At 39.0% G+C, this 20,199-nt stretch overlaps 1 protein-coding gene and 1 pseudogene across 13 annotated transcripts in view; one reads left to right on the top strand and one right to left on the bottom strand.

Moving 5' to 3' along the window:
* Positions 1-20,199, top strand: part of PMS1 (PMS1 homolog 1, mismatch repair system component) — a 107,570-nt gene that overhangs the window by 19,213 nt on the left and 68,158 nt on the right. For 8 of the 13 annotated variants that reach the window (XM_077884767.1, XM_077884766.1, XM_077884772.1 and 5 more), the window contains exons 2-3: positions 2,677-2,828; positions 12,101-12,283. In XM_077884767.1, the coding sequence (XP_077740893.1) occupies positions 2,697-2,828; positions 12,101-12,283 (315 nt within the window). In that variant the 5' untranslated portion in view covers positions 2,677-2,696. Of the gene's footprint in view, positions 1-15; positions 133-535; positions 674-819; positions 843-2,676; positions 2,829-5,125; positions 5,356-12,100; positions 12,284-20,199 lie in introns of those variants that run through there. The other 5 variants (XM_077884769.1, XM_077884771.1, XM_077884768.1 and 2 more) reach the window with 5 other exon arrangements.
* LOC144305713 (chromobox protein homolog 3 pseudogene) lies at positions 3,846-4,775 on the bottom strand (annotated as a pseudogene).

Below are 20,199 nucleotides of genomic sequence, written 5' to 3'. Positions count from 1 at the left end.
GAGGGCCGTCGGGGAGTCCGGGGCCCGGGGGTCGCAGGGCGGCGCACGCGGTCCCGCTCTCGGCGCCGAAGCGCCTTTTCGTGGCTGCGCGGTGCCTGCTTGTCCCCAGGGACCGCGGACGGTGCCCTTCAGGTGCGCCCCGCCCCCCGGGAAGCGGTCGCGGACGTTCCCGCGCTTGGGCCGCGTGGCCCGCCGTGCGCGTGCGGAGGACGCTGCTGTGCCCGGGCCCGGCGGAGGGCGGGAGCCGGCGACGGCACGTGGTGGCCCCGCGTAGGGAAGACCCATCCGCGCTTGAGGTTGGGGGCCCCGGGGCCGAGCGGCGCCCCGGTGCCGGTGCCGGCGGGAGGAGACGCCGCGGCCCTCGGCGGGCAGCCCCGAGGCGCCGGGGTCGCTGGCCTGCGCGTGAGGCCGGGCAGGCGGCGTCTCCGGGCGGCGGCCGTGCGGGTCTCACTAGCTTTGGGATCCTCCGCCTCTTGGTCTCGAGCCTGTAACACCCGGAAGTCCCGTTTGTGGCGGAGGCCGACGCGGCGCGGGGAGACCGAAGGGCTTCGGCCCCCGGCGTGAGGCAGCAGCCGCGGGGACGGGAGCTCGGGCAGGAGCCGGGGCGCGTGTGAGGCGGGGTCCTGCAGGGCGTTCCAGGGCCGGCACCTGAAGGGCCCCTGAGGATGAGGAGGCAAGGCCGGGCGGGAGCGGGCCGCGAAGCGAGGGGGCCGCGGTGATCGGATGAGGAGGGCCCTGCCGCAGGTGGCTTAGGCCTGAGCCCGCGTCACGGACACAGACGGGCCGCACCACGAGGAGCTAGAGGTGCGGCTTGGGCGGGGCTGCTGCCCAGGACGACGCAGGTGTTTGCTCCTAGTCACTAGAAGAGCAGAATGAAGCAAAGGCACGGGGATGGCAGCAGGAAGAAAGTCTGTTTTATAAACGTTTGTTTTTAAGTAGCCTTGACGGCGATTGTGAGAAATGCAAATTTTAGTGTGGGAAGACCGAGATCTCTTGGTGGATTGATGGACTGATTTTTTCTTTTAAGATTTTATATATTTATTTATGAGAGACACAGAGGGAGACAGAGGCAGAGACACAGGCAGAGGGAGAAGCAGGCTCCATTCCCTGCAGGGAGCCCGACGTGGGACTCATCCTGGGTCTCCAGGGTCACGCCCTGAGCCGAAGGCAGGGGCTAACCGCTGAGCCACCCAAGCATCCCAAGATTGATTGATTTTTAAAGATTTTCTTCATTTATTGGAGACAGAGAGATTGACACAAGCAGGGGGGAAGGGCAGAGGGAGAGGGAGAAGCAGACCGCCTGCTGAGCAGGGAGCCCCATGCGGGCTTGATCCCGGGACCCTGCCATCGTGACTTGAGCCGAAGGCGGTCCCTTCTGACTGAGCCACCCTGGCACCCCGGGGATATAGATTAGACTAGTTTGACTTCAGAAAGAAAGGGGGGGCGGGGAGAGAAAGAAAAAGAGAAGATAATCATTGGGGTAATAGGGTGGAGGGAAGATTTTATTTTTGCTTTGAAGGTCAAGATGCCTGAGGGGGACTGGTTAAACAAGATGAAAGGTCTTAAGAGAGGAGACCTTGACCTGGGAGTTAGGGGAAAAAGTGTGGGCAGAGGCGCAAACGTTTTAAGAAACCAGAGGACATGGGGGTTGGGGGAGGTAGGAGGTATGTGAACGTAGAGTTTGTGCTGCGGTCTGCCTTGACCTCAGAATGGGGACAAAATTGGGGATTTGAGGGAAATACAGGAGATTTTGGAAAAGAGATTATAGAGAATGAGGCAAAAATGTTGAGGGTAATGAGATTGTCTGGAAAGAGTAAAAGGTGAGATGATGCTGGGTTTCTGCTCCAAAGTTTGATCGGTGTTTTCCTTAGATCTTGGCATTCTCAAAGACAGAAAACCTCTTGAATCTAAGCCTGGTCTGATTCCAGGCCATGGGTTAACTGCTGGGGTGGTGGGGATTAGAAGGTGGGTGGGGAGCCTGTTCATTTTGGAGTTTAGAGGAACCTGGTGTGGGCCAAGTATTCTGGGATCTTTAACATGTGTATGCCGTGTTATATAATAAGTTATGTTCAGGGGCCCCTGGGGGGCTCAGCGGTTGAGCATCTGCCTTCTGCCCAGGGCGAGACCCCGGGGTCCTGGGATCGAGTGCCTGGTCAGGCTCCCTGCAGGGAACCTGCTTCTCCCTCTGTCTGTGTCTCTGCCTCTCTGTGTGTGTCCCTCATGAATGAATAAATAAAACCTTAGAAAAAAAGACATTATAATTCATCAAAAACATATAGATGACTAATGTTTGAGATTGCCATTAAGGTTTATGGCTGACTGATATTTTCCACGTCCCAAGGGGGCAGCACCACTTGGTCATTCCTACCCTGGTGGGTCATGTATTATACTCATTGGAGTTTAATAGTATAATGTTTTTCTTACTCTTCTTTATTACCATAGTATGATTTACCAGCTAACCTCTCTGTGCCTCAATCTTACAAAATGGAAGTGATAATGCCACCTACTTTAAAGAATATTATAAGAAATAAATGATTTAATACTATGTGTGCTTATAGGAGAGCCTAGCATAGTGGGGAGCTCATTAATGTGAGCTACAGTTGATTATTGTTGTCACTATCAGATCTGTTAGGAATGTTTAACAATTTTATTTTTTCAACTTAATTTTATCTTTAGCTACCCTACTAAAAGCTAGAATGAAACAGTTGCCTGCAGCAACAGTGCGCCTCCTTTCAAGCTCTCAGATAATCACTTCAGTGGTCAGTGTGGTAAAAGAGCTCCTTGAAAACTCTTTGGATGCAGGTGCCACAAGCATAGATGTTAAACTGGTGAGTGTCCCTAAGAAGCCAAATACCTTTAAAGCAAAAAAGGGCTGGGCAAATGATTTCTTCTTATATCTATTACCTTTCTCTTCTTTTTTTGTATTAGTAAATTATTTTTAGGATATTGCATTTTTTGTTGTAAGAGTAAATTCTTAAAAATAAATTTTAATCTAGATCTGCACTACAGTAACACTAAAGGAAAATTTAAAAGCAAACTTATTCTTTAGGACTCCATATAAAACGTGAATCTAATTTGTTATTATTTTCTACTAATTATTCTTGGTTATTCATATTTACTTGCCTTATGCTCATTTGCATTTTGTCTTTTCCATCTAATCTAATTTCAAAACTATATCCCTGGTTGGCTCATAGTTTTCACATTAAAAAAAATCTTAAATGATGTATATTAAGTCATTGAGTTAATATGATTTATGACATTTAATGATAGTTTGTTACAGTTAGCTTGCATGTCTACCTTCCTTATTATAAACTACTAGCTTGTAGTGGTAAGGTCTATATTTTTTAATTTTTGTGTCCTCCATACCTACCCAGTACCTGGTACATAAATGGTGAGTAAATTGAGTGAATATAGGAATACACTTTTTTGTAATCTCCTAATTATCAGATATTTTCATTTAGTATTACAGCATTAGAAATAATAATGATAAAAATTGTAGGAAAGAAACCCTTTTCACGTATATACACAAATACAGTTTATATATAAAATGCACGTATTTGCATATATATACATTCATTTGTGGTTGCAATTGTTCCTTATAAAAACTCTTAATTACTACTATACTTCTTTTTTTCTTTTACAATAATTAAGGTTCTGATAACTTGCCCAAAGTCCTATAATTAGTAATTAGTAGTGAATCTGAGATTAGAGTTCAGGTCTTTCTGTTTCTAAAACCTATTCAAGATCTTTGCTCTGTGCTAGTGGGGTTTTTTGTTTTGTTTTGTTTTACTTTGTTTTGTTTTTTCCTGATAAGGAAACAATTACAGAAAGCTTTTATTTGTTCAAAGTAACCAGTGCTATAGATGCAAAAAACCCCAACTCCTCCAACACTACTTCAAAACAAACATATCAAACTTGATTTTCATTAGAATATTATTTCTAATGAAATATTATTTCTTCACACCAACAAATCAAAAAACAAAGAGATATATATATATTATATATATATATATAAAACAACACAAACAATTGTTGAGCTTCATCTTTTGGACAAGAATGCCAAGTTAGTCTCTCTTCATAAAACGCAATTACAATTTGAGGACACTTCATATTTGCCTCTTTTGCCAGCACCGAGTCTGCCTCATCTGAATCTTTCCATTTCATGAGAAACATTAATTCTCCACTGCTGTCCATGGCACCAATTATTCGTTCAGGATCAAGACTTCTGGCAAAGCCTCTTGTTTTATCAGCAGCATCTCTTTTCTTCTTTGATTTGCTATCATCAGATTCACTGTCAGATAAAGATTTTCTGTTAGTACCATCTTTTTCTTTACCAGCTTTTTGGGAATTAAGAAATGCTTCAATTAACTCTGGACAATCTAAATTTTCTTCAGGTTCCCAAGTACTGTCAGCGTCTGTAAATCCCTTCCACTTCAGGAAATACTCCACCTTCCCATTCACTACACAGTGGTCCAGTACTTTTTCTACCACAAATTTTTCAAGCTCCGCCTCTTCTACTTTTTTTCTTTCCATTCTGTGTCTTTCCCATTTTTTGCAATGTAGTTTTACTGAGGGCCATTTTTTATTGCAGACTTGAAGAGCTATTATTCACCACCTTCAAGCTACCCCGGGTCCTGGGTCTCTATGCTAGTGGTTCTAATAACATTTGGGTGCATCAGAACACTTTATTAAAGTGTTTATTAAAACAGTTACCAGGCCCTAGAATATCAGATTTTATTTGGGGCCCAAGAATTTGCATTTGTAACAGGTTTCTAGTAAATGCTGAGAACTGCTGTTCTATACCACATGAATGCTGTATTTGTTCAAAAAAAAATATACATCTGGCCCTTGAACAACACAGGTTTGGATGGACTGCATGAATCCATTTTGACATGGGTTTTTTTTTGTTTGTTTGTTTGTTTTTGGTAAATATAGTACAAGTACTATAAATGTATTTTCTCTTTCATAGGAGTTCTTAATAACTTTATTTTAAAATGTAATTTATTGTAAGAATGTAGTATATTAATATATATAATATACACAATATGTGTTAGATGACTTTTTTTGTTATTGCTAAGGTTTCTAGTCAATAGAAAGCTTATTAAGAGCTTACCTCATGTCATAGATACAACTCGATAACACTCAACGTCAGTGTAAATAACCCAGAAAAGACCTGAAGTCTGGCAAAACAAACTCCATAGCTAAAGATAAAGAAAAGGCCACATGAAGGAGTAGAAAAGGCAGAAATGCATTCGGGAGTGAAACAGACCATGATGGTCCATGGAGGGGAGAAAGCTGCAGGCATGGAGAGAGGAGAGAAAGACTGTATCACATTTGGGAACCTGCACAGGGAAGGTAAATCATCATAATATTTGGCTTTGAAAGCCAGAGGGATTGAATTTGATGAATTCTTAAAGCAAGCAGGTTTTGAAGCCTGGAATTTTAAAAATCAGCAGGCTCCATTCTGGGAGAACCTGGAGGGCAGGCAATAGGAAGCTGAATCCCCACCCTTAAAGAGAGCACAACAAATAGCCCTCAGTTACAGCTTAGAAGCAGCAGTTTGAAAATGGGAGGGAGAGTACTAGTTTCAGAGTGTGTCCTAGAGTGCAGGGATCACTGAGGGACTCCTCCAAGGAAAAAGGAGTGAGAAGACACCATTCCTCTCCCATACCCCTGCCAGCATGAACACACAGCCACCCTATAAGAATTAGCCACTGACATTTTCTTATACCAAGGCCCACCCCCCAACCCCTAACACCACACTTCCATATATCCACCCTTCCCACTTACGTATGACTCAGTCCCAGCGTTTCAAGTCCACTCTGCCATCCTATGCATTTTGTGGGGCCCAATTCGGCAATGGCAGCAGGTCTCATTTTGCAGCAGACCAGCACTCATTAAAACTGCAGGCCCACCCCAGCCAGGGACCAAACATCGCCCGTAGTAGACAGAGTTTCTGCAGAGCACTGCAGTGAAGGAAGAAGTGGCCAGGACACAATAGCAGGGTGCATGCAACACATATAGGAGATACCCCCTGAAGTGCCAGGTTTTGGTGAACAGGGGATGCTGCACTACTGATGCAGCATACTGATGCTGATAGGACTTCTCCTTCACAAGACTGGGACTTTCAAAAGCAGGACACGTAGATGACTTGCCAAACATACAGAAACAGAGAATTAGACACAATGAGGAGGCATATATCCTGTCTCCAAATGAAATAACAGGGCCAACCACAGCAAGAAACCTAAGAGAAACATAAAAGTAATATTAAAGTAATGACCATAAAGACACTCCCTGGACTTGAGAAAAGAGTGGAGCACATCAGTGAGATTAAGGATCTCACTGATCAAAGAGATGAAAAAGAACCATGTATGAAGAACACAGTAAATGAAATTAAAAATACATTAGATCTTAATCTAATGATTAAATCGAATTAAATAAATTAAATCAATTAATTTATTTAAATTAATAATTTAATTAATTTAAATTAATTAATTATTAAATTAATAATTAATTAATTATTTAAATTGAATTTAAATAAATAAAAGAAAAGTGCACTAGATGGAGTAATAGCAGGCTAGAGGATGCAGAGGAGGAAATTAGCAAACTGGAACACAGATTAATGGGAAGTAATCAAGCTGAATGAGTGAGAGAAAAAAAACTACAGAATGAGAACAGACTTAGGGAACTCAGCAACTCCCATGAAGCATAATAACATTTGTATTATAGGGATCCCAGAAGAAGAAGACGGAGAGAAGGGGGAAGAAAATTTATTTAAAGAAATAATAGCTGAAAATGTTCGTTCCTTCCTTCTAAGGAAGGAAGCAGAGATCTATATCCAAGAGGCACAGAGATGCCCCAACAAAATCAACCCAAGGAAGCACACACCAAGACATGTAATAATTAGAGTGGCAGAAAGTAGTGATAAAGAGAATTTTAAGAGCAGTGAGAGAAGACTGTTAAATATGAAGGAAACCCCATAAGGCTATCAAGGGATCTTTCAGCAGGAACTTTGCTGGCCAAAAGGGAGTAACGCAATATATTCAAAGTCCTAAAGAGAAAAAATGTGCAGCCAAGAATATTCTATCCATCAAGGAGATCATGTAGAATAGAAGGAGAGATGGTTTCCCAGACAAACAAAAACTAAAGGAGTTCTTGACCACTAAGCCAGCCCTGTAAGAAAAATTAAAGGGAACTCTTCAAGTGGAAAGGAAAGAGCAAAAGTGGGAGTAAAAGTAGAAAGCACTAAAGCAGTAAAAATAAGTGTATCTGTAAAAATCAGTCAAGGGATTTACAAAAGGAAGTAAAATATAACACCAAATACCTATATGGTAGGGAGAGAAGTAAAGAATGGCTTGAAACTTAATTATCCACTTAATATAGACTGCTATATGTGGAGGATGTTATATACAGACTAAATGGTAACCATAAATCAAAAACCAGTAATAGATACACAAAAAATAAAGAAATCCCAGAATATCATTAAAGCCAGCATACCTGGAAAGAGAGCAAGAAGAAAGGGCCAGAGAAGAGCCATAAAAACAACCACAAAACAAGTACCAAGATAGCAATAAAGACATAGCAGTAATTATTATTCTGAAGGTAAATGGACTAAATGCTCCAATCAAAAGACATAGGGTAATGGAATGGATAAAAAAACTGAAACTCTCTTGAACACAGGGATGCCTGGGTGGCTCAGTGGTTGAGCGCCTGCCTTCAGCCCAGGGCGTGATCCTGGAGTCCAGGGATCAAATCCCACGTCAGGCTCCCTACATGGAGCCTGCTTCTCCCTCTGCCTGTGTCTCTGCCCCTCTCTCTCTCTCTCTCTCTCTCTCTCATGAATAAATAAAATCTTAAAAAAAAAAGACTCATCTATGATGTCTACAAGAGACTCATTTCAGACCTGAAAACACCTGCAGATTGAAGGTGGGGGATAGAGAAACATTTTTCATACAAATGTATAGCACAAGAAAGCTGGGGTAGCAATACTTATATTGGACAAAACAGATTTTAAAACAAAGGCCATAACAAGAGGCACAAAGGACACTATGTAATCGTAAGGGGACAATCCACCCAGAAGACAATAATTATAAATAATTTTGAGAGCACCCAGATGCATAAAACAGTTGATAATAAACAGAAAGGAACAAAACAATTATACAGTAATAGTAGGGAACTAAATCCCATTTACATCAGTGAACAGGTAATCCAAACAGAATCTACAAGGAAATAGTGGCTTTGAATGACATGTTGGACCAGATGGATTTAACAGATATATGTGGAATATTCCACCCTAAGACAGAATACACATTCTTTTGAAGTGCACATGGATCGTTCTCCAGAATAGAGCACATATTAGGCCACAGAACAAGTCTCAACAAATTGACAGAGATCAGTCATACTCTGCATCTTTTCTGACCATAATGTAATGAAACTACATAGCAATCACAAGAAATAATCTGGAAAGAGCCCAAATACATGGAAATTAAATAATAGGCTACCAAGCAATGAACGGATCAACCAAGAAATCAAACAAGGAATTAAAAAATATATGGAGACAAATGAAAATGCAGTACAAAATTTTGGGGATGCAGCAAAAATGAACCTAAGAGAGGTTTGTTGTTTTTAAGGTTTTATTTATTCTGAATGAAAGAAATTGAAGGTGATACAAGGAAATGGAAAGACATTCCATGCTCCTGGGTTGGGAGAACAAATATTGTTAAAATATCTATGCTACCTGAAGCCATCTACAGATTTAATGCAATCCCTGTCAAAATACCAACAGCATTTTACGCAGAACTAGAAAAAATAATCTAAATTTATATGGAACCATTAAAGACCATGAAATAACGAAAGCAAACTTGAAAAAGAAAAAACTGGAGGTATCACAATTCCAGACTTCAAGTTACATTATAAGCTATAGTAATTAAGCTATTCATGAGAGACACAGGCAGAGGCAGAGGGCGAAGCAGGCTCCATGCAGGGAGCCCAACGTGGGACTTGATCCTGGATCCCGGGATCACACCCTGAGCCGAAGGCAGATGCTCAACTGCTGAGCCACCCAGGTGTCCTTAAGAGAGAAGTTTATAGCAATACAGGCCCATCTCAAGCGAGAAAATATCAAATACCCTAACCTTACACCAAAAGGAGCTAGAGAAAGAACAAATTCAAAACCAAGAGAAAGGAAATAATAAAAGCTAGAGCAGAAATAAATGACATAGAAACTAAAAAATTAATAGATCAGTGAAACCAGGAGCTGGTTTTTTAGAAAAGATCAGCAAAAGTGTTGAACCTGTAGTCACTCATTAAAAAAGGACTGAAATGAAATCACAAACGAAAGAAAAGAAATAACACCACCACAGAAATAAAAAAGGATTATCTGAGAATATTATGGAAAAGTTAAATGCCAACAAGTTTGGCTACTTAGAAGAGATGGATAAATTCCTAGAAAGATATAAACTACCAAAAACTGAAACAGGAAGATAGAGAAAATTTGAACAGACTGATTATCAGCAACAAAATTGAATCAGTAATCAAAAAAAATTCCCAACATTAAAAAAAATCACGAATTTTAACAAACATTAAGGATAATATTACGAGGAGTTCAGACCTATTGTTCTCAAACTATTCTACAAAATAGAAGGGGAAGGAAAATTTTCAAATTCATTCTATGAGGCCAGCATTACCCTGATATCAAAGCCAGATAAAGACACCACAATTAAAGAGAACTCAGACCAATATCTCTGATGAACATTGATACAAAAATTCTCAACAGAAGATTAGCAAACTAAACCCAATAATACATTAAAAAATCATTCATGATGATCAAGTGAGATTCATTTCTGAGTTGCAAAAGCTTTTCAATATTTGCAAATCAGTCAACATGATACATCAATAAGAGGATATAAACCATATGATTGTTTTGATTTTAATAGATGCAGAAAGAGCACTTGACAAAGTACAACATCTATTCATAAAAACCCTTGCCAAAGTAGATTTAGAGGGAACATACCTCGATATATGAATATATCCATATGGTATAGGAATATATGAAAAATCTACGGCTAACATAGTGGTGAAAAACAGCTTTTTCCTAAGATCAGGAACAAGACAAGGATGTCTATTCCCACCACTTATTCAACATATTGGAATTTTTAGCTACAGCAGTCATATAGCAAAAAGAAATAAAAGGCATCCAAATTGTTTAAAAAAAAAATAGAACTTTCACTTTTTGCAGATGACACGGTACTGTATATAGAAAACTCCGAAGACTTCACCAAGAAACTACTAAGATTGATAAATGAATTTAATAAGGTCACACAATACACAATATACAGAAATCTGTTGCATTTCTACATACTAATAATGAAACAGCAGAAAGAAATTTAAAAAACAATCCCATTTACAACTGCACCAAAAATAGTAAAGTACCTAGGAATAAATTTAAAACCAAGGAGTTGAAAGACCAGTGCTCTGAAAACTGTAAAACATTGATGAAAGAAATTGAAGGTGATACAAGGAAATGGAAAGACATTCCATGCTCCTGGGTTGGGAGAACAAATATTGTTAAATTATCTATGCTACCTGAAGCCATCTACAGATTTAATGCGATCCCTGTCAAAATACCAACAGCATTTTACGCAGAACTAGAAAAAATAATCTAAATTTATATGGAACCACTAAAGACCATGAAATAGCCAAAGCAAACTTGAAAAAGAAAAAACTGGAGGTATCACAATTCCAGACTTCAAGTTACATTATAAGCTATAGTAATTAAGGCAGTTTGGTACTGGCAGAACAGAGAACCTAGCACTAAATCCACAATTAAATGGTTAGTTAATGTTCCACAAAAGAGTTAAAAACGTGATGGGAAAAAGTCTCTTTAACAAATGGTGCTGGGAAAACTGGACAGTAACACGCAAAAGAATGAAACTAGAGCACTTTCTTAACAACATACAAAATATACTCAAAGTAGATTAAGAACTTAAATGTGAGACCTGGAACCATAATCCTAGAAAAGCACACAGGCAGTAATTTGGCTTTGACCATACCAACATTTTTCTAGATATGTCTCCCAAGACAAGGGAAATAAAAGCATAAATAAACTAGTGGGACTACATCACAATAAAAAGCTGCTGCACAGCAAAGGAAACAATAAAACTCCCAAGTGGGAGATCTTTGCAAATGACATTCCCAGCAAATGGTTACTATCCAAAATATATTAAGGACTGATAAAACTCACCACCATAAGACCTAAATCCAATTTAAAAATGCGATGTTCACATCATTCATCATCAGAGAAATGCAAATCAAAACTGCAATGAGGTATCACCTCACACCTGCCAGAATGAACAAATTCTAAAAACTAAGAAGGAACAAATGTTGGCAAGGATATGGAAAAAAGGAACCCACTTGCCCTGTTGGTGGGGATGTTGGTGCAGCCGCCATGGAAAACAGTGTGGAGGTTCATCAAAAAGTTACAAATAGAACTACCTTATGATTCACTTATCACATACTGAGTAACCAAAGAAAACAAAAACAGTTACTCAAAGGGATACATGTGCCTTTGTATGTTTATAGCAGCATTATTTATAACAGCCAAATTATGGAAGCAGCCTCAAAGTACATTTATAGATGAATGGATAAAGATGTGGTTATATTTGTGACAGAATATTATTCAAACATAAGAAAATGAAATCTTGCCAATCTTGCCATTTGCAAAAGTGTGGATGGAGCTAGAGTATATAATGCTAAGCAAAATAAGTCAGAGAAAGATAAATACTCTATGATTTCATTCATGTGGATTTTCAGAAGCAAAACAAATGAGCAAGGAAAAAAAAAAAGACCAAGAAATAGACTTAACTACAGAGAAGAAACTGATGATTACCAGAGGGGAGGTGGGTGTGGGGCTTGGAGAAATAGGTGATGGGATTAAGAGTACACTTACCTTGTTGAGTACTGAGTAATATATTGAACTCTTAATTTCTTAGTATTAAGATTATATAAAAAATAAATGACACAATTATTTTTCTGGTGTTTCTATTTCTTTGACAACAGTTTCCTGTCTTTATATACTAAAAGTTTCTTTAACTTTTTATAGGAGAACTATGGATTTGATAAAATTGAGGTACGAGACAATGGTGAGGGTATCAAGGCCATTGATGCACCCGTAATGGCAGTAAAATACTATACTTCAAAAATAAATAGTCATGAAGATCTTGAAAATTTGACAACTTACGGTTTTCGTGGAGAAGCCTTGGGATCAATTTGTTGTGTAGCTGAGGTAAGGTAATTTATATTGATTTTCATAATCACAGAGTGGTAGGTAGCATTAGGAGAAAATGAACCCAGTTTTGGCAAAGAGTGTAGAATATACATAACCCAAAATTTATCATTTAAACCATTTTTAAGTGTACAATTCAGTGGCTTTAAGTGCACAAAGCTGTCCCTGCCGTCCATCGCCAGAACTACTTCATTCCAAACTGAAACTCTGTGCCCGTTAAACAGTTAGGTCCCCATTGTCAGTCCCCACCTCCTGTCCCTTGTAACCTCTTTGCTCCTGTCTCTGAATTTGACTAATGGAATCATATAATATCTGTGCTTTCGCATCAGGCTATTTCATTTAGCAAACTGTCTTCAGGGTTCCTGCATGTTGTAACATGTATCAGAATTTTCTTCCGTCCTTCCTAAGGCTGAATGATGTATAAATGTGTAATGTATAAATATGCAAATCATGTTTTATTTATCCTTTTCTGTTGACGGACATTTGGGTTGTTTCCACCCTTTGGCATTTGTGCATAATGCTGCTGAGGATGTGGGTGTGCAAATGTCTTTTGAAGTCTCCGCTTTTGCTTCTTCTGTGTATGTACGCAGAAGTGGAATCGCTGGGTCGCATGGTAGTTCTGTCTGATTTTTTCAGGAAGGGCAAATTATGTTTTATAATGTTAATATTTATATATATTTTTTAAAGATTTTATTTATTCATGAGAGACACAGAGAGAGAGGCAAAGACACAGGCAGAGGGAGAAGCAGGCTCATGCAGGGAGCCCGACATGGGACTCGATCCTGGAACCCCAGGATCATGCCCTGGGTTGAAGGCGGATGCTCAACCGCTGAGCCACCCGGGCTGCCCTAATGTTGATATTTATAAAAGGAAAAAGTAGTTTAGTGACCCACTGGCTTGGGAAAAAACATATTAAATAAAATTAAACTGAATCATTAATTGTAAGCTCTTCTCAGGATTTCCTATACTGAAGTGCATCATGAACCTCTCAGGTTGATGGTTTATGGTAGTAACATTTCCCTGCGTGTACTTGACAATGAAACCCTTGTATTGATAAGCATATCACTGTTTTTTTGTTGTGCTGTGTGGAACCACCCCGGAAATGCCATTCTAGTAAATACAGATAGATTGGGCTCTAGAGATGTGAATCGACTTGATCTAAACCCTAGCGAGTTAGAGGCAGACTGGGTCCCAGAACTTTGCTCTCCTGACCCTGGTTAGGTGCCTTTAATGTTTATAAACTCAGCTCAGTGCCTGACCAACTTGTTGGCATAGTACTAATTACACTTCACTGCCTCTGCACTAGATTTCATAACTAGTTTGTGGCAAAGCCTGTCTAGAACCTTGATCTGCTCATTTCCATGTGTGTCACTCACTACTCTGGACTAGTGTTATACTATGTGTTATACTATGTTATTCTGTGTGTTAGGCTCTGTTTTATGGTGTGACAGTATCTGTGTACCATGTGTGCCCACTGGCTACGTATCTCTGCTTCAGCTGGCCGACTATTTGGGTGAGAATGCTCAGGTACAATTAAATGATGGGACTTTACTTACTGTCCAGAAAAGTGGCATGTACATGAGCTACTGTTGCTCTCTCTTCATCCCTTCTTTGGACGTCTGTTTAGTATCTTTGTCTCCCCAGCAGTCATATACTTTCCATGCTTATTATGATCTTCCCTCTTTTCTTGTGCCCTTAGAGTGCTGGCATAGTTTAGGTTTTCTCCACTTTTTGTGGAAAGAGTCACAGCTCAGTATTCACTTTTCTCTTTTGGAGCTCTGTAAGGTGATACCTAAGTCATGAAGAAAAACTGTGGATAGGGGGTTGGAGATGTAGTTTAAAGTGGGAAAGTTTGTACTTCTAGTACAGATGTAGACTAGGGGCCCGTGTGTGTTAGGATCCAGATGTTCAGGGGTCTCCTGGGAGGCTCAGTTGGTTAAGAGTCCGACTCTTGATTTTGCCTCATCGTGATCTTACTGCCTTGAGATGGAGCCCCAGCATAGGGCTCTGTGCTGAGCTGAGAGTCTGCTTCAGATTTTCTCTCCCTTTTCCTTTCCCCCTCGTGCCTGTGCACATGCACACACTTGCATGAGCTCTCACTTTCTCATTAAAAAAAAAAAAAAAAAAAAAGAATCCAGAGGTTCAGACACTGCTAAAGGAGAAAAGGCCTTGTCCTTCCTTAAGTGCATTCTGGTTAAAACCTCTATCCAAAATCTTGAATACCCAGTGCTTCACTATCTGTCTGAGCGCTTGCTTTATTTAGAGTTCAGTGAGTCTTCATATAGATTTTGGGGAAAAACAAGTAGAGGGTACAGCTAACTGGGCATCACCCATCTTTCTCCCTAAAGACTGTATCTGGGAAACTACAGCCTTGGGGTTTTATAGAAAGTGTGTTTTTTTAAATGGGCTCAGATTTGTGCCAGGGAACTTCTGAAGCTCCCAGTGCTAGCACATACTTTTATTGGACTCTTGGTAGCTATTTTGGAAATCATGTAATTTATTTGAGAACATAATTATTTGATTTTTTTAGCTGTTGTCCGAACTTGGTAGTCTTTAGGATATATTTTGGAAGAGTATTGTTGAATAATATGTAGCATTTCTGGGTTTTCAAAAATTTTTTTTTTAATTTGAGTGTAGTTGACACAGCAGTGTCAGATGTACAACATAGTAGTTTGACAAGTTCATACATTATGCTGTGTTCACTCCAACTGTAGCTTATGTCTTGATATATATCACTATTATAGTATCATTGACTATATTCCTTATGTTGTGCCTTTTATCCCCGTGACTTACTCAGTTCATAATTGGAAGCCAGTATCTCCTTTCACTCAGAGGTGGAATCTACGGGGGAAAAAAACCACCCCACATAAGAATAAACCAAAAGGCATTTCTATATTTTCCATAAGATGTTCATAACCTTTCAGAACTGAAATTGGTTATTATCAGCTTTGTCTACTAGATGGCAGCACAGTACTTTTTTAAAATTCATGGTAATAAGCCATATGATTTATCCAAATCTTTGCTGTAGTTCTGATTTTAAATGGCAGTTTTGCAAGTCTCTGTCTAGTGGTATTCTCTATTTGTTTCTTTCTTTGATTACTTAAGCCCTCTTGATATATTTTGTTTCATTTTTGAGGGATTCAAATGCCATGAGTATACTTAAAATAATTTATCATAATTACAAGAGGAATAAAGGAATTGTCAAACAACCAGAATAATATAAAACTAAATGTTTTAAAAATTATGTTCAGTTTACACATTGTAATGTCAAGTGTTTATCTTACAAAATATTAACAGCATTTTATGTAATCTCTTTTCTTGTAAATCTTTGGCCAAAGCACACGTAGATGCGTGTGTATGTTTTACATATGTGTACTCCAGGTCAAGATACATACTGTGGTGAGCCCCCAAAAGTTCTCCTATGCTGCCTCCCAATAGGTAACAGCTTTCTGACTTCTGTCAGTATATATTAGTTCCACCTGTTGTTGAACTTGATCTAAATGCAGTCTTAAAGTATATGTTATTTTGTCACAGATTTTATGATTTGGGTTTGACTGTTTTCTGAAAACTAAAGCAGTATCAAAAAGTCTAGAACTGGAAGGGATCCTGTAGTCGTGGACCCTGGTTCACTGCTGATTCCCCTGTCGGGACTGAGTACCTGTTCCCCAAGTTGCCAAGTATTGGTGACTGACTGCCCAAAGCTTAGTCTCTGTCTGGAGATTGCCCTCACTTCAGCTGGACAGCAGCTGCATCCAGTGGCTGACTGATGAGGGGTTATAAGCGTGCTGTTCCAGTCCAGAACAACTCTGCCCTGCCATGCAGTCCAGGATGACCCCCTCCCCCCAAAGGTCAGCCGAGCTCTTGTTTGTGACTGCAGAGCCCCACTTCTTTTCTTTCCTCCCAAGTGATCTTGGGAGTGTCCCCAGGGAGCTTCCTGCTCACTGGTTTCCCTCAATCTGTGCTGTGGGCCAGCCGCCGTAAAATGTAGGTCTTCTATTGTTGTCTCCTCATATTACTGATGAAGATACTTGGGTCTTGTGATGCCAAATGCCAGGACTTCGTACTCCAGCTTTGAAACATAGTCTAATAATCAGTCCGCTACTATTTAATTGTATGCAGGGTGCTGTGCTAAGTAGTTTACTTTAGAATAACTGTGCACAGCGTAGTAAATGGAATACAAAAATTGTGATCTATATAGGGTCATTTAATGTGACAAAACCGAGAACTCAATTCCAATATCATGAGCTTTTCACAGTAGGTCATGCTGCCTTCTTACCAGTATGGTTAGAGAGGTATATATTAGTTTAGAAATACCTCTTATTAAAATAATGAATATACTCAGGCCTCAGTGGTAAGTTCAATAGATGGTATCAAGGAGTAGTCAAGTTGAAACTTAGGTGGGAGGATTCTGAATAGTATTTCAGAAATACTGTAAGGTCAGTTAGATTTTAAAAAATTGTTATTTAGGAATTACTGTTAATGAGTACTTTTTGGGGAGAAAAATTCATTTTTAAATTTGAGGAATATTTTTCACTCAGAACAAATTTCATATATATAGAAGTTGCATTTTTGGGGTGGCTCAGACTGTTGGTTTCAGCTCAAGTCATGTTCTCACAGCTGTGGGATGAAGCCCTGCATTGGAGTCTGTGCTCAGTGCAGTCTGCTTCAAATTATTTCTCCCTTTCTCTCTCCCTCTCACTCACTGTCTCTCAAATAGATAAAATCTTAAAAAACAACAACAACAACAAAGTTGCATGTTTATTTTAAAGACTCCAATTTATCTTGAAAATCTTTGGGCAGAGATTACATCTACATAATAAAAATTAGTGGTTTGGTTATTTTATCTGCCAAGACTAACTGATGCAGATAAATTTAAAGTCATATTGATGTAAATCATCTCAGAAACAGTAGATTGATGATATGTAACTGGAATATAATTTTGTCATATTGCTAAACAGCTATCATCCAAAATTCTGATTGTTGAAATTATTTTTATTAGATTACTTTAAAGATATTAATTTTAATTATAAAAAAAATTAAGTAGCCTCTTAGCAAAATTGGCTGGAGGAATTTAAAACACATCTAACTCTATATTCTTTATTGATATACTTTAGAAGAATGGGCATCTTTCCTAATTTGTCAATTTTAAGATGACTTCCAGTTTTGTTTTATTTTTAGATTTTATGTATTTATTTGTTTGTTTATTTGAGATAGAGAACAAGTAGGGGGAGGAGCAGAGGGAGAATCAAACTCCCCACTCAGCAGGGAGCCCACTGTGGGGCTTAATACCAAGTCCCTGAGATCGTGACCCGAGCCCAAGGCAGACAGTAAGCCAACTGAGCCACCCAGCCACCCCTAAAATGACTTCCAGTCTTAGAATTAACTAGTACAAAGGAGTAAAATGTTTTTATACCCACGGAGTATCCTGTTGGGATTTAAAAGTGGAATTACTGCTTTCCTAATTTATAATAGATGTTATCAGACACGAATTGATATGATTTTCTTTAAAATCACATCATCAAGTGTAACTTCTCTTGAAATTTGTTATTTATAGAGCAGTGATACTGACTGGAATGAGCTAGAGATAGTGAAAATTCTGTTTTGACCTGTTTGTAAAATTTTTGTGAAGATTTTGTATATATTCTTACCACATAATAAAACATGTAAAAAAGGTATTTCTTTTAGGTTGACTTTTTACATACATTGTATTAAAAATGATCTTTTTCCCTTCCAAAGAAATGTTTAAGAAAGTCGTAAGATTTTTTCAACTGGATTATTTTTTTTTTAAGATTTTATTTATTTATCTATGAAAGACACACACATACACACAGAGAGAATGAGAGAGAGAGGCAGGCAGAGACGCAGGCAGAAGGAGAAGCAGGCTCCACACAGGGAACCCGATGTGGGACTCAATCCTGGGACTCCAGGATCACACCCTGGGCTGACGGCAGGCGCCAAACTTCTAAGCCACCCAGGGATTCCCTCAACTGGATTTTATTTTATTTCATTTTATTTTTTAAAATTTTTATTTATTTATGATAGTCACACAGAGAGAGAGAGAGAGAGAGAGAGAGAGAGAGAGAGCAGAGACATAGGCAGAGGGAGAAGCAGGCTCCATGCACCGGGAGCCCAACGTGGGATTCGATCCCGGGTCTCCAGGATCGCACCCTGGGCCAAAGGCAGGCGCCAAACCGCTGCGCCACCCAGGGATCCCCCTCAACTGGATTTTAAATGGAGGCTAAATTATACCTTAGTTTTAGGAGAAATACCAAACAGTTTTGTTCTCTTAAAATCAGAACAAACTCTGAAAAAAGAATCAGAACCCTAATCTAATTCTCATTCCCAAGTGTTTGAAAAAGAGACTTGGCCAAAGGCATAAAAAGCAGGTTAACTTTTCTGAAAGTCATTGAGGGTGATAATGATTTGAAGGTCGAATGAAATAATACATATGAAAGTATTTTTGATACAATCATGTTCCCTATAGATGAAAGTTATTTTCACTCTGGACTTGAATGTGAAAAGTAGTATGCACTTCTATCAAGTTGATAAAAATCATCAGACTTGTTCATTTCTTTGTTGGCAGGCAGTATTTCACCTTACTTTTCAAAGTTTGTGCAGACTCTTCACCATTTTTGGGAAATCCTTTCTAATAATAGACATTCCTAGGTAAATTCCTTCTATTTCACATAAAAGGTCTTTATTCTATAGTATAAGTTTATTATTTTCTCTTGTTTTTCCCTCTGAAAAAGTAACAGAGCCATTCTCTGCATAACATTCATGTTGACTGATTCATTCATCCACCTTTTAAGTGGCTACAATGTGCTGGGTATTATTCTGATCTATCAAGTTCATTATACATAATTTTGTGATGAGATTACATGATAAGCATGTTTGTTTTTGTTTTACATTCCATTAAACCTCCATGGCTTAAAGGGGGTGGAATGAGAAGCTTTGTCCTTCTGTTTTGAAATTGAAAGTTGGGACTTCCTTATTTGTGGGCTGCCATAGCTGTAAAAAGGTAGGAGGAAGCCCCTAGCATCATTTTGATAGTTTCTCCCTCCTGTTCCTTAGTGTAGGGTACCTCCTGTGTTCTTTAAAGCCATGGTGGTAAAGCTTTAATTAGAATAGGCAAAGGAGTTTTCGAAGCAGTGGGGTATCCTGCTTTCTAAGTGCAGCCTCTTCACAGGTAATAGAACTCTGTGGAAAGGAGAAAAGCCAGAGCCAAGAGTTAGTGTCTTACGGTGAATTATCCAGAAGAAGGTTCTGAAGTCAGAGCTCTTATAGTAGTGTACAAGGATGCGTAGGCAGGCATATTCACACACCGAAAGAAAAAGACACGTCAGTGATCCAGGTAAAATTAATATTTCAGCTGAATCATGAAGACCATTTACCTTAGTTTTCAGTTTCCTATTTCTTTGGCAAAGTATTCATCCATAAGTCAGCCAAAAAGTAAAAAACTTTAGTATAATTACCCTAAATGAATTTTTGTCAAGACAAGATTTTTGCATGAATTAACAGGATGTATCCTAAGTTTTAAATTTAGTTTTATCTAAAACATTGAAAAAATTACACTTATTTAAAGTTCAAATGCTAGTATGTAATGTAACTTGGTGTTAGTATTAAAATTCCTTGAAATTCAATAACTGGACCAAAAAGTCAGTTTTTAATAATTGATATATAATCTGTAAGGTTCTCTGAGAACTTCTAAAAACTTTACGTTTTAAAATAAACTCCTTTTAAAATTCTTAGAATAAATTTATTTAGTTCTCTTGACCACTAGATTGATTCTGCCACAATTCATTAATGTCTCTAGTAAGAAGCACAAGTAATAATCTGTAATATTGGAGATGCATCTGATGGTAGAGTTACTACAGGCTCTAGTATGTTAGCTGCTGCTGAACTAGCACGTTCTAAGC

The sequence above is a fragment of the Canis aureus genome, chromosome 36 (assembly GCF_053574225.1).
Source record: "Canis aureus isolate CA01 chromosome 36, VMU_Caureus_v.1.0, whole genome shotgun sequence".
Classification (NCBI taxonomy): Eukaryota; Metazoa; Chordata; class Mammalia; order Carnivora; family Canidae; genus Canis; species Canis aureus.
This window is presented reverse-complemented; position numbering and strand designations above follow the sequence as displayed.